Genomic DNA, 15,627 nt, shown 5'->3' with positions numbered 1-15,627 from the left:
TAAGAATAAATAAATGTTATCTTCAATTTGCTGTTTCACACCCGAGGGTGTTAAGTTGTACAATAGATTGTTTCTTTCTGGCCTGAAAAGGGATATAAAGGTCCTCCAGCACAATAGGTTCTGACATAGCTTTCCAAAATATATTTCTATGACATCCTTTAAGCCCGCTTCTAAGACTGCCAAAAACTCTACTCTTGGCAGGAACTCATGCAACCTTGAAGTTGAAAACTCAAACAACACCTGGTATGTTATACTTCATTAGTCCCTGTGAGGAAACTTGTCCTCTGTATTCGACCCATTAGGCAATAGTCGGCAGCTGTGTTTCAGCCCAGAGGAACTGAGTCAAGGTCTAAGGCCAGTACATTAGTCAAGGGTAATGTTAGGTTCATTCCCAATATATTACATGTAGGTACTCTGGGTGGGAGGAAAGCGCCAAGGCCTCCCAGCTAAGGTTTGAAGCCAGGAGTTTCTTGCCACTGCTGAGCCACCCTACCAGGTTTTGGCCTGTTGCCTTGATCAAATATAATTCCTGTGCCGTCATTGGTCGTCTTAAAGACTGCCTCCCTTCCCCACTCACCTTGCAAGTGAGTGAAGTTGTGCCAGTACCCTAACTTAACAGCAAGAAACAAAAACACCAACTCCTGCCTCGGTACATTTCACCAAGTTGTGCCACGCCTTTCCTTTAATAAATCAAAAGGCATCATTTAGAGTGTTTTATATATAAATGGTCAACTCGTTTCACTGCTTTCTCTCAGAGCAGTTTGATGAATGGGGCCACTGACACTAAACTACTAACTGAGAGAAAGCTATTTGTACAACAGCAGGCGTTTAAGTCTTCCACTCTTGTGCATTTGAGTCTACAAATTATGCAAAGTGATGGCATTTGAGCACCCTGCATTAGAGGGAAGAGAAACAAATAAACTGAATGGATTCACGACACCCCTGCTGTAATATAAAGGTCATGCCTGTATTGTAAAAGCTGATTTTTAAACTACTGGTGTGGCTACGGCAAAATACAAAAATAAAATGCATTTTTATAGTGAATGGGGATCCCAATAAGACAGCAGTAAAAGTTGATGTGTGTCCCTGATAAAACTGCGAATGCTATCCGTCTCATCAGACATGGAAGTGTGTATCTAATCTCGTAACCTGGGGGCAGAACTTGAGGCCAAACGGCTGCACCCTTCCTCACCTCGGGCCAGGCCAGAGCAATTACTACTGCAGCTTCAAACACAGACCTGTGTCACCAACGCAATTAACAAGCTCTGGAGGAGCCTGGGCAACCAGAAAGCGACAGACAGTGTACACAGCATGAATGATGAGAGGCGAGAAAGGACAGGGAGTGAGGAAGAGATGGATGGGGGAAACACTAGTGGATCAAGTCAGGTTGCCAGGTTTTTGTGAGCCGTTAGTGCAGAGAGACGTCAAACTCTGCAAACAAAGGAGATGTAAAAGCAACATTATTGATTTTTTAGATGTCATACACATGCAGATATATTGTGTCAACCAAGAGATGATACACCCATGTAGCTCTGGGCAGAGATTTTGAGTGAGCCTGCAAATGCTAAATTCTGCCTCCCACTTCTCCACATTGATCATTGTTGTGAGGATGATTCATCACAGCTGTGACACAGAGGGTATAATGTGTTACAGCTACCAGAAGAAACAGCCGTAGGTGTTATCTAGGCAGGATGTTCATTTTATTCAGAGGCACGTCCCATTATCAGTTAGAGGAAACCAAGCATCCCGCCATCATGATCCCATCTTTATCACCTTGCCTGTGACCAGTTTTATGTCTCACCATTGCAAGATTAATTTCTAAACTCTAATCCTCATTTTATATCTAAAGCCCTAGTATTAGCCTGCTCATCTGCTGCTCTTGTCATCACAATATCCTCTCAGTCTCCTTCCCCTTCCTCCTCTAAAATTCCTTTACTAGTCCGAGTAGGATGCTCCGACAGGAAAAGATTGCGCAGAGGTTAGAGAGAGAAGCCCTGAGGTGTATTTGCCGACTCCGGGATGTGAGAGTGATGGGAGCTGTCGAGGGGAGATGGATTCCCCGGGCATCTCGTCTCCACCCAGTCATTGTTCATAGGCTGGGGCTGCCAGACAGCTGTCTGTACCTGCTAACGTCTGACAGATGCATGCTGTCAGTCAGTCTGGAATGGTCCACAATCTGCATCTCACCTTCTCCCCAGATGCATCTGTGGTGAGCCAAATATCGATGACTGAGAAGAGATTGATTTGTTCCTAGTTTGTGTTTCTCAACCTTTGGTGGAAGACATTAAAGGAAGCATGCTGGAAGTGCTAATACGATTTGGGACTGTAAAGACACAACACAAAACCATAGAGACCACATTACAGCGTCAATAAATAACGTAATATGGGCATAAATGCTAATGGCTGCTCAACAGCTACTACTTTGCATCCAAAATCCATAGTCAATACAATGGAAACCCTCATAGGGAATTAACATTTTTAAACTCCAAGATATTTTACAACAGCATAAGTGATATCATGTATTGTGAAAGTATTGTAATAGTCATGTCTGGTTTCAATGAGATGTAGAACCCAAAGCAAACGGGAAATATTTATAAATCCAGGGTAGCATCCCTTGACTGATTTGTTTTTTTGTGCACTTGTAAATAGGCCAAGGGGAAAGATGAATTCAAAAAGTACATTTACTGTGAGAAAAGCAATACATTCCCTTGAATGGTACAAGGGTTTTGGGTCTCTGCAAATAAACTGTCATTTTTCACAGGCGGATGCACATCCTCGCAAATACTTAAACGCACACACACATACATCTCAAGGCAATGTGTGGTCTGTTATTAGAGACATGTCCTACTGCTCTCCCAGCTCTTGCATGCTAATACAGAGAATCATTAGTTCATGGTGGGTTGGTGGGTGGTGGAGCTGCTCCATTACTGAAGCAACAGACACAACTGTCTTTTAAATGATGGCAGAGAGAAATAGGCTCCATTATAGGCGACAATCAAAGCTGCACATCCACTAGCAAGCGCGTCACGTAGCTAATTCAATCTCACAAGCCATGAAGCAATTAATTGATGTCGATACAAATGCACAAATAGTTTTTTAGCCCATCAGGAAAGTGCCGGTCTCACGGCTGTGCTTTGTGTTTATTTGTGCCTCCGTGTGAACATGTTCAGTGAAGTGAACCAGGAAGAGCAGGTGTAATTGGGTGTGGAAAAAAGGGAACCTTGTGCTAAATTAGATCAGACAATCGTCTCCTCTCCATTTCCTCGAGCAGACAACAGGCACATTGTCCCCCTTAGGTGTGTTATTATTTCTGTAATCAGGTTGGACTACACTGCAGAAGCGACACAGATGACGGGATAATGATAGTTCTCCATGACTAGCCTCCGTTTAAAAACACGGGGTACAGTTTCTGGCTACGCTTCATCCCATCTAATTGAATAAATTAAGCTGAAGAAACATTATAAAACACACAAGAAAAATGCCTCTAAAAGGGTTTGAGTGTGTGGTCAGATTCAGCCTTAGCTTAGTGAATGCTGAGGATCAATGCCTCATGTGGTAAATAATTAAGCCCCATTATTTCTGCAAAGGGAAACTCATGAGAGAATGCAAACCCAGATATGTTACCACTCTTAATGTCCACTGCGGCTAAATGAGTTTCTAGGAGTCAATATCTCAATGTGGAGACATGTGTGATGTGGAATCAGACATGCTGAGAAAGCATTATTGGCTTGATAAAGCGGCTCTGGTAGGAAGCAGGTGTGAAGAAAGTGTGAGCAACATCATGGAGCGAGTCTGGGGAGGTGAAGGAAGTTAACTGAGTGAGAGAAATGAGCAGCGGAGAGACAAAGGCTTTGTGATGCAGGCTGTGGGTTGATGGAAGTGGGTTCTGGCTTGTCTCTAGGAATGAAACCGGTCTGCATTTAAATTCATCTGCGGAGAAGCTGCTCCATCACCTCCTTTTGTTTCCAAAGCTAATGTTCCCAGTCCTTTCTGGGTGGGTTGCTGCTTTGCATTTTGATGAAGGAAGACTAGATATCCTCCCCTTCCTGAATCCCTTCTTTACAGCCCTTCATCTCTCTCTCTCTGTCTCCATCCATCGTCTGCTGCCTGCAAGCTTGTTTTTTCTTAATATTAGTGTCCTGGATGACTGATGGTGTTTTGCAAGAGACAAATAATGCATAAATTGTTTCCTAAACTGAAAATATGAATGTCATCCTCCACATCCAATCCAAGAAGCAGACTGTTTATTTATAGATTTAAGACAATAATAGACAAATCAAAACAAGTGGAAACATCAAACAGTCAGATTTATGTTGGTAGTTATAAAGTTTGCGCTGCGGGACTTATTTCAATATGCTGTTGACAAACCAATTTATCCCTTCCGGTGGGTAAACAACTCTCAGTGCATCTTTGTACAGTGCTACAGCACAGTGAAGTCATGTTGTTGTCAAACATGTCCCATATATTAAGGGTGACACCGCTTTCCATTTTGTATTTAAGGCAACGGAATCAATCACATTCAAAACAAACTGCTGACACAGACAGACTTGCGGCGGTACATCATGAATGAGAGCCATGGCTGAGCGGGTCAAGGTGGAAAGTGCGTACACTCGCGTGGATTGCAATCTGTCATGTGCTGCAGATTGGCCAAGAGTAATGAGCCTTTACATTACAGTGTAAAGAAAGCTGATACTGCGCGAGTACTATTTTGCACAGTCAAATTACAGTTCGATTTTCACCTAACAAAGACTCAGCAACATTCACCAATCAATATGTGTCAAAATGTCCCCCCGCTTTCTTTAATAGATCTGACAAACGCAAGGAAGTGTGCGCAAATCTACAAGCATAAAGAGTCAGCGGGTAGGGCAGAGGGTTTAGGGAGAGGAGGGGGTGGTGGGGGGGGGGAGGCAACAGCATGATGGAAAGTGCAAGAGACATCATTGTATAACGAAAGCTTAAGACACTTATTTTTTTTTAGTACAATAAAAAAATATGACACCCAGATCAGCTTTGTAATATATTCTCTCGAAGGTGTAAGGCATATCGGCATACAAAAGTTCACTTTTCTTTGTCTGGGAGTGTCCAGAGTGTTTGTCGAAACAAAATCATATTGGACATAGATGAAGTGTGAAGCGCACGGCGTCACAGAATTTCCCGTTTTGTGACATCTGTCGGGCTTAACAGATGCCTCGCTCGGCTGCCTAGCCAGGCTCCTGTCTGAGTCAGCCAGGCTCACCAGTAAGCCAAGGATCTGACTGGCGGTGGAAATTGAGCTTGATGGTAATTGATTGCACATAACTTGTGTGCTTTAATTTAAGAAAGTTAGTAGCGAGTATGGTATTACAAAAGTTGGAGAGCAGAAAAAGACATGGCCCATCCATATTTGTCACAGCAGCCCTCTTCAAGGTCAGCTCACTGCCAGCAGGCACCATGAGGGGAGAGGGGAGAGGGGAGAGGGGAGAGGGGAGAGGGGAGAGGGGAGAGGGTAAAGGGTAAAGGGTAAAGGGGTAAAAGGGAGAGGGGTAAAAGGGAGAGGGGTAAAAGGGAGATGCCTGACAGCTCAAAGGGGCCGATGGCTGGCTGGAGCAGAGACTGAAGGACAGGTGGATGGTAGGAGTCAGGTCTGCTGGTATCAGGGGGCGTGGTCCATGGATGGTCCAGAATCATTGTCATCAAAGTCCCGGGGGTCCATGGGGTGTGCCCTTGGCTCTGGAAACCTGGAAAAAGACAGCAAAAACAGAACAGAAACAAATGAGATGACTGTAAAGATATACACACTTTCTGCGTCCTTAAAGGTCACCTATTATGCAAAATCCAGTTTTCTTTTTCTTTTAAACATACTTTTTTTTTTTTGTAAAGGGTTTAGGAGATTACGTTAATTAGTAACAGGAATATTATGTTTGTTTGAAATGAATAGAAAGACAGCCAATTAGCGTTGAACTTCTCCCAAACAACGTAATGTTGAGTGTGGCCTGTTTAATGCAAATGCATGGATGATTCAAACCCTCAAGTCTAGTGAGACCATGTGCAGAGCGTGCGTATGTACAAGCTTTACGTCCTTGAACTTCTTTCTTCTCCTTACCACAAACACAGAAATACCACCCACACACACCCTCCCTCCATGTGCACATATTATGGAAATATAATAAACCTTTGTGAAATGTAATCAGCTTCAATCAAGCTACGCCTTAAGTAGAAATCATCCATTCTGTCGGTTTTATATTAGCAGCACTGCGGTGACAGAGACAAAGTGATAGCTAAATTGCAGGGACCTGTAGCAATCGGAGCCTGGCTGAAAGATTCAATTTCACAGTCTACACTAATCATATGCTCTAATTGGACAGAGTCGTCAGGGTGATAGAGCACTGTTCCCAGACGCTAAACTCTGGAACTTCTCTCATTCCTCCCCTACATTCTTCTTATTATGATTTTCCCCATAAGTCTATCCATTTTCAAAAGGGTCAGCAAGTTTTCCTGTACAAACACTCTTTAATTGAATGAGATTCAATGTACTTTATCTAACCAATCCTTTCTGAAACAATCATTTCTTATGACCTTGCCCAGCTCAGTTTGCATTTATATTTGTGAATTTATTCGTCATCTATCTCAGAAGAAATCAACACAGATTACTCCAATCTTGATTTCCTGATACTCTCCAGATGTTTACTCCAATGGCAGGAAGACTGATTGTGCATTTTCTTGGTTTATGATCGATAACTGCCAACTTGTAAGTCAAAACTGATAACATTGATTCGGAAATGAAGCTGTAATGGGATGCAGAAAACAGATTACCTGCGTGAACCCACAAGGTCATATGTTCAGTTTAGCAGCTGCATGTGTATGTACCCACAACGCAGTGATTACATTTAGATAGAGAGTGGTTCATGACAACCAATAAAGCAAAAAGGTAATTGGTATAACAAGCAAAATTATCTCTCACACAAATGCTTACACAACACAGTAAGTGAAACAAATGAATCCTTCCTCAGAACAAGCACTGTGAGCATGAACAAAAAGCATCCAAACACATAGACGTTACTGTAGCGGGGGGGAAAAGATGAGACAGCAAATAAGGGCAGAACAGTTAGTCGTACAGAATACTCAATCTATTTATGTGGGAATTTTAATGTTTTGTTTCAGTTTTAATGTGCCTTGTCCAGAGGGAACAGAAACCTTTTCACCTGCATTCATTTTCATGGCCTAACAGGGGCCACTCCACTGACTGCAAATATATGCCATATTCTATAGATGTCTATGAAAAAATGACTTCTCACTTCATTAAATATCTATCTATTATGTTATGGTCTCAATTGCTTGTAGAAAGTTATGATTTCCATTTAGTAGATGATGGTCTAATTTAGAGTAAAATATATGAAAAAGAAACATTGCTTTAGGGCGGGCTACCTTGTGATTGACAGGTCATCACCACCTTATTGTCACATTTTTCGTAATTCAAATGTAACCGTTTCAGTGTGTTTCAGTTCATTAAAGTTGTTGTTAGATTTCAGTCACAAATCCTTCTTGTTCAGCGTGCGTATCTGAATAAGTTCCAAACTTGAGGCTTCAACTTCTATTTCTTTTATACAGTCTTAAGTTCCGAGCTAGTGATGGAAAGAAACCTAGTCACCATTGTTTGTTTGTGATGTTTCTGTACAGATAAACATAAATATAAAGGGGGTAAGGCACAGGTGTAATATGTGAAGCCTTTAAGACAAATCAAATGAGATAGGACTACACTACGTTTATATGTATACAAATTAAATAAAAGTTGAACGTTGTAAGCGACAGAGATGCATTGAGTGCACTCATGGATGAATGAGTTTTCAGTGCTGATAAACTAAGCCTCATCTAACCATGCATATTTGAATCTGCTTCACCGCAGCAACCTTTGCTGAACAACCATTATACTTACTATCTCCTGCGTAGTGCAATATCTCAATTAAGAGTTAAACACTGTGCTGTTCTGCCTCCGTACTCCTGCCCATACTGTATGCAGTCGGTAATAGGCTGAAATGTATTTTTCTCAGTGCTGCTCCCAGAGTATTTCTGTCTGACACACTTCTGTTGGCAGAAACAAAGAGCTGCTTCCTTTCCCTTCCTGCACTTCCTCCAGGAGCACAGACACAAACTCACAACAGGGCATCTCATCAAAGAGCAGCCACACATGTGAGCACGCATGCAAACACACACACGTGAACACCTATAGGCGGAGTGAATTGTCGGTGTTTCAAAATAAAAATAAACTTAGAAATTCCGTTGTTGAATTTATAATCATGTTGTGGGTTCAACAAGGCAGCAGTAACAACACACACACACACACACACACACACACACACACACACACACACACACACACACACACACACACACACACACACACACACACACACACACACACACACACACACACACACACACACACACACACACACACACACACACACACACACACACACACACACACACACACAATCAAGTGCTAAAAATCACACACACCAAATCAAGTGCCAAAAATGTGTATACACGCATGCCAGCTTGGCTGCTGTAAAGTTATACCATCTCGCTTAAGTATACATCCGAGGCATTCAATATTCAGAAGGGCTGTTCCCATTCAAATTATTGGCAACGTTTCTGTACCACACCAATTCTACTCAGTATTTAAATTGTCTAGAGCATCACACAGGCTGTTCCCTCTTTATTGTCAGCACAAAACATAAAAAGGCTGCATTGAGTTAAGCCCCCCGCTCACACACAGCTCCCTCCTTTCTGACATGGTGTTTGGGGTAAAAACTGTTGGCAGACTTATTTGTGTGAGGCAATTTCATCTTGCATCTCCACTCAACCAAAACACCCACCCCCCCTGCTCTTCTTTAAAAAAAAAAAAAAAGTAATTACAAATATATTTATATGGCACAAAGTGAGGCCTCCACTTTGGAGGCAAATGAACTATTTATATTCAAACTGTCCTTGCTAAGCCTTAGGACACACACGGATGTAATAACTTATTTATTCCGCCTGCACGAAAAAGGCCATTACTTGAGAGAGTGAAAGAGAATGGTTGGTGGAGAGGAAAGACAGAGAGAAGCTTCAACATGCAACAACATTTCAGTGGTTCTGTGATGAATTCCCTACAAGTTAAGACCCTTGCTTTCTTCTCTTTTTTTCTGTCTGTTCATTTTCCCCTGGCCTAAGTTAAAGATCACTTTCTTGTGTGCGAGTGTGTGTGTGCCCCGACGATTGGGTTCTTTCCGCCCATGACTTATTCATACGCTTTAATGCAGTCGATTAATTATTGATCAGGGCCGATCATTGCCTCCTACCCTTGGTGTGACCATATCCTGCGGACAGTGGGCCAGGGGCCGGCTGCAGAGCTCTCTGTCTGAGCTCCACTCTCAGTGCTGAGTGGGTGATGGATGGACAACAGGCTTGGTGTGTGGACATTTGGAACACTGTGTGTGTGTTCGTATGAGCGATATAAGATTTTAAAATAGGAATGATAGACTAGAACAAAGATAATCTTGCTAATGTCCCCTCTCTGAATCCAAAAAGTGTTGCCAATAGCCCCAAATTGAACCCATCACTCATGAGAGAAAACCTCAGGCGCACCACGAAAAAAAACTAAAAACAGAAGGAGGGAGCGTGCGGGACGTTCCCTAGACTTTGACTTTTGTCTCTCCCATTCTATTCGGGTTTGGCCTCACCCGTGTGCAGCTCTCAGGGAGATGGAGGAGGAAGGGAGGGGTCTTTGCCCTGATTAAGTTTGAATTCCCTGCTCTTGGCAGAGAAGCTGCAGGACTCCTAAGTCATCATCCGGAAACACTCCCATCACGCTGTGGCAGCATGGCCAGCTCCATCCAGTCTCATTGCCATATGAATAATCATACTGCAGTAGCTTTGGACATGCTGAAGGGGTTTGAGGTGTGTGTGTCAAAAGATGGAGAGATGGAAGAAAAAGCTGAAAAACAAACTGGGGGTTGCTGATAGGAAAGCGAGGTTCTTCTTGATTAAGCAAAGAGGCTGAGTGAGGCGGTGTACATAGTGCTGGTGGCAATCATTCTCAGGGGAAAGTAACTATTGCGATTTGCATTTCCAAACAGAGGTGATGCCATCGAAGCGTACTCCATCACATCAGAGGGCAGGGCACATTTCTCAAGACCTGGAGGCCTATGAGGTTGGGTGTAATGAGAGAGGGTCCCTAATGGTTATTGATAGAGCCCAGGAGGACAGACTCTTACCCTTACTCTGCAGTGAAGCAGTGCACTTTGCCTCGACTTAATGAAGTAAATCTTGTCGCTTCTGCAGGATAATTTAACACCACAAACAAGCTTTGCGACAAGAAATGTCTGAGATGTGGAAAAAAAGATCAAATACATGAATGAAAGGGGGAAGTAAGGATAGTGGTGCAATAATGACTTAATGAAGAGGTGAGGAAAGAAAAACAGATGTTGATGTACTAAAGAATACAACGCTTTGAGGCTCCATTCAGAATGATGCAATTCAATATCTACACAACATTCATATGCTGTGAAGCTTCTGTTTGCAGTTGAAATAATTCAGTTTAAACCTGGTAGTTCTGCGCAATTAAGATAATATTATTTGTATTCTATTATTGTCTTTGTAGAATCAGATTACAATAGTTGCTATATATGATTGCTCCTTCATGTACAATATCAAATCTGAAGCCCAAAATGCTTCTTTTATTTAAAAAATCAATAAAAAAATTCCAATAGAACAAATATTATAAAATCCGCATTTGTTTTTCTTTAGCCTTTAAAAGAAACATGTGTTTTACTGCTTTAAAAACACTGTTGATTTAACTAAATAATTCAATTTAATAAAAAAGACTAACTATTTCAATTCAATTGAACACTTTATTCAAATGTAAGCTTGTTTGTTTGGGGTTTCCTTTATTTAGGACAATTACATCATTAGACATTCACAAAACCTCAACAGAAAAACAAATACAAAATGTATGATTGCAGTCCTATGTGAAATACTATAAAAAAAGACATACTATATTAGTATTAACTTTTTTTGCTCTGCTGGATCTGATTGGCCATTATCCTGGAAAGGTTTACAAGCCTCTCTCTTGCTATCTTGACTGCCAACTTCCCTCCTCTCTCTCCACATTGTTGCTCCTTCTTTCATCTGACAGCTATATCTAGAGGTGTGTGATTTAGAAATAGCCCCTGCACACACCTTTCATTAAGAGCAAACCTGTGATCTTCCCAACACTTTGCTCTGCGATGATCCTGCCAGCTAAGACTCGAGATACGCTTGTATCCTAATGAGAAGAAATGGGAACGGAAAACTGAGGGGGGGCAAAGGAGTGACATGGAGAGGTGGAGGAAAACTTAAGGAAGGAATAGACAATGTATCAGAGCTTTCATGAAGGTGAGGATCAGAGAACAAAGGGAGGAGAGCCAGGGAGTTGGCAGGAAGTGACAGCATCTAGATGGGAGTGTGTTGGCTATAAGCTCACAGGCAAGGAAGAGAGAGGTGATGTGTTAGTGTGGGAGACAGTTTCTATTAAAGTTCCATTGTCACAGGTTACACATCCGTAACCATCATCAGGTAAGGTGCTCTTCTCTCATGCTCCAATACAATGAGCATGAGAGCACCGCCAGGAACACCGTCATTAGTCTTGTTAAGATGCGGCACTAATTTAAAGAACTTTCCCATAAGCTAACAAAGGAGACAATGTAGGGCTGTCATCAGCTTCTTTCACTATGTTAATGACACTGTAAGACATCAAATGACAAACTATTTTACCCTGCGAAATATACTTGCAAAAGAACAAAAGAGCAGATTTTCAAATGAATGATGAACTCAGCAGTAACTTGTAATTGAATCTTCTAATAAAGGAAACATGTTATAACAAACGAGAGAAGCCTTTTACAGTTGAATACAATCTGCATATTGTAGACATTTCCGTTGGTTTCAATAAGTATGTACAGTGCTGAAAGCCTGCGTTAATACGAATCATTTGATAATTAAACAACTGATGAAAATTGTCATTGTGATTCCTTGAGCCGCAACAGTTGTTTCTCTTGAAGAGCTTTAAAGGGCCCATGTCATGGCCATTTCCACTGATCATAATTACATTGTTGAGGTATACTAAAATAGATTTATACTGTGCAATTTTCCAAACTCACATTGGTTTCGCATACAGCATCTCTGTCAAGCATGTGTATTCAGCAGTATTCACTTTCTCCACTAAACGACTCGTTGGAGCTCTTGCCCCCCCCTCCCTGTGAGCCTAGTGTGCTCCGATTGGTCAGCTCGGCCACTCGTTCTGATTAGTCAACCACCAGAGAGGCTGCGCCCATGTCAGTGCTTTTCCCGGCTGCTCTCAGCGTAACATCAGTCTTATCATGGCGTCAGTACAGCGGTATATTTTATATACATATATATTTTTAACTGTTGTTATAGAAGAGTGTGACGGCCTCAGGGCCTTTGTCTTACGGTGGGGTGGAGCTGAAGAGGGTAATCAGCGCGATCACGGACACCTCCGTAGCCGGTGCTATTAATCCCAGCGGCCCGGAGTCTCTCTCCAAAGCGGCTGCAGAAGGACGAACTGAGCGACCCTCTCCCCTCGACCACCTGTCTCTGCATTTACCACAATAAATGTGCCGTGGTTTTGTAAACTCGTGTATGTCTCCTTGTCTTTCCGTTGTGGCCTACGAGCTACTCTCATAACAAAGAGTAAGTTATTTTTACCCGTTATAAACTACTACTGTTTGATGAGAAATCAAATCATGGTTTGCTATATATGAATTCAGGGAAGAAAGGATAGGCCTACTAAGTATTTCCATTAAACTTTATTTTTAGAAATCTACAAAATGAACATAAATATACATATATACACGGTATATCATCCATTCCTCCTCCTCGCATCTTGCCTGCGCACAGTCGGTGCGGTGCCTTTTAGCACCCTCAGTAGTAGTAGAATCCCTTCCCCGTCATGGATTGTCCGCCAGGATCTGGCTGGACGAAATCAAATGCAAATCACAAAATATTAGAGAAACTTAGTTGTTTTAGATTCGTTAGTAGTAGTTGTGTAATGAACAGCTTGCCTGCTAATATGCTAACCTAGCTTTGTTTACCTTGGTAGCTAACACGATATGAACGTTAGCTTGGAGGAAAGGCAACTATAATGCAGTGTAATAAAACTACTATGAACAAAAGCTAGTGGTTCATATTAGGCTAGCAATAACGTGTTTATAATTGCAATCGTATACGGGTATTCTGCTACGTTCGGTCATACAATGTAACTTGCATGAATACATTGTTTTGCGCTAGCATACAGCTAGCCTCGTTAGCTACATGCAGTATATGTACGGTCACAATGTACGGTAAATCACAGTACAGTATACTGTATGAGTATTCCGTGTGTGTGACTGCAGACATTCTCCTGCTATGACAAACATGTAAGGCCATCTGCTGACATTGTAGTTGATATATTTAAACGCTAGCAACGTAGCATCACAAAAATGTTTTTCTGACCAAAACTAGCTCTAGCTCCGTGTGTTAGATCGCTACGCCAGCTATAATGTAATTACGTTTCGCGACTGACCGGCAAATCACCCGGAGTATACTGTCAATAGGTATTTTGTGTGTGAATGCAGACATTCTCCTGCTATGAGATACATGTATGCAAGGCCATCTGCTGATATTAGAGTTGATATATGGAAACTCTAGCAACTTAGTTAGCACAGTTAGCACTGTGTCAATGGCTTAGCAGTCCAACACAGTTTACACATTTAAACAGTCTTGTTTGATAAATACACAAATAACAATGCAAACTTACAGGTTGTATACCCAGATCTTCCCCTGCTCCAAACGGTCCAAACAAGCTGTGCATATCCGGCCTCAAACTGGGCAATGTTTTGGAAGCTTTCGTCTGTGAAATGCCGGTTCTTCGAACCTCTGGAGGAGGAACACGCCGCTGCTGGTGTGGCCATAGCTCTTCGGGATTGGTCCATTTCGTTCCGGGTACCGCATGACATCAGGCGGTACCCGGAACTAAATGGAAGACTCAAATGGGCAGTGACGTATCTCCAACGAGGCGTTTTGGGGAGGTATTTTCTGTGTTAGAGTTTTACTCGCTACAGGGTGTACTTTGAGGGTTTTGACTCTGCACACCGTTTACATGCATAAAAACCTTCATAACACACAAGGGGACGGGTAATAACCGGAAAAGCATGACATGGGAGCTTTAAACAAACGGAATTTGATTTTAAAGCCAGTGTTGGGAAGTGTTGGTTTTGATAAGAAAAGCTGTCTCCTGTGGTACCACAGAAGTTTATTCTAGCCCCCACCCCCCATATATACAGAGTGTTTTATTTTATTTACATTAAATATTAGGTTTTTTTGTAATTTTTTGGGGGTTTTACCTTCAAGTAAAGGTGTGTTACAAAATGTTTTTAGCTAAATTACCAAACTTTAGGATATTTGAATTGTAGCCTTTGACAGTGTAGATTTCTACAGCGTTGCTCTCTTCTTAAAGGCGTTTATATAAACTCTGTGTTTATAGTCATAGATTCAAGAAGTCTATGACTGACTAACATTTAATGCGTCATTTCTATTGTTTAGACGTCCGTAGCTTTCTATTCTCTACTGGTAAAAAGTAAGATCTAGCAACTCCCCAGCCAATTCAAGAAGCAGCTCTTAAGGTTCTCTGCTAAAAAGAGAAGAAAAAAAGAAATGCATAGTGCCCTGAATCTTTCTATACCTGCTATTTTTAGTCCGGACTATTTTAAGACGTAAGAGACCACTTTAAAGCATGACTGGTTCTGCCCCATGTTACATCACATACCTTTTGAATACACGAGTTGTACAGACTGTGTTCTTAAGAGAGAGGCTGTCTGATTGGTACAACGGCGACCTAAAAGTAACCTTGATCGTCGGCACTCAAGGTTTTGATTAATATGCGTGTTTATTATGTTAATTATTAGTGAGGACTTGTTTTAATATTTCGTTGTCTTTAATAATTCATCTCATGTTGCCGTCATGATTTATTCAAAAACATTCCATCTAATACACCATCTTTCGCTGGTAACAGGACAAGTTTATGTTCTATCGTGGCAGAAATAGAAAACCTCAGCGAGTGTGAAAGCAGTTTGAGGAGCGGGGACTCGATTAAGATTCGGAGGTGAGAGGCTGATATGTGGGCACAGGTGCTACCGGCTCTGCAGGTGGAAAGCAGAAAGGAGGGATCACAGCTTGGATTTTATGACTGCTTCAGTGTTAATCACACGGACACACAGGATGATTAACTCAAAACTGATTCACAGGAACGTGCCAAGATGCATAAATATATCTTTCAAATGCATATTGTGACATTTGTATAACCAATAGGTGTCATGCTACAGGAGGATAAACAAAGGACACTGCATATGGAACTGAAATCCTATTTATTTCAAACAAACTATCAGCTTCGGTTTGGTATGGATGTCATGATAACAGAAATGTAAGAATTGAGAGCAATACAGAGCAATTTACATGGTTCTCAATACCACATTTAAATGAGGGTAACAGACAAAACAGTAAATACCCATTTACTTTAAAATATATACTTCTTATTACTGTTTGCGTTGTTAAAAAAAATCCTTTTAACAGCTGGAT

At 41.6% G+C, this 15,627-nt stretch overlaps 1 protein-coding gene across 4 annotated transcripts in view; it reads right to left on the bottom strand.

The window, feature by feature from the left end:
- Positions 1-4,227: 4,227 nt before the first annotated feature.
- trim44 (tripartite motif containing 44) overlaps positions 4,228-15,627 on the bottom strand; it is a 44,259-nt gene continuing 32,859 nt past the window's right edge. For all 4 annotated transcript variants that reach the window (XM_034141274.1, XM_034141275.1, XM_034141272.1 and 1 more), the window contains one exon: positions 4,228-5,717. In XM_034141274.1, coding sequence (XP_033997165.1) covers positions 5,633-5,717 — 85 coding nt within the window. In that variant the 3' untranslated portion in view covers positions 4,228-5,632. The remainder of the gene's footprint in view (positions 5,718-15,627) is intronic.

The sequence above is a fragment of the Trematomus bernacchii genome, unplaced genomic scaffold, assembly GCF_902827165.1.
Source record: "Trematomus bernacchii unplaced genomic scaffold, fTreBer1.1, whole genome shotgun sequence".
Classification (NCBI taxonomy): Eukaryota; Metazoa; Chordata; class Actinopteri; order Perciformes; family Nototheniidae; genus Trematomus; species Trematomus bernacchii.
This window is presented reverse-complemented; position numbering and strand designations above follow the sequence as displayed.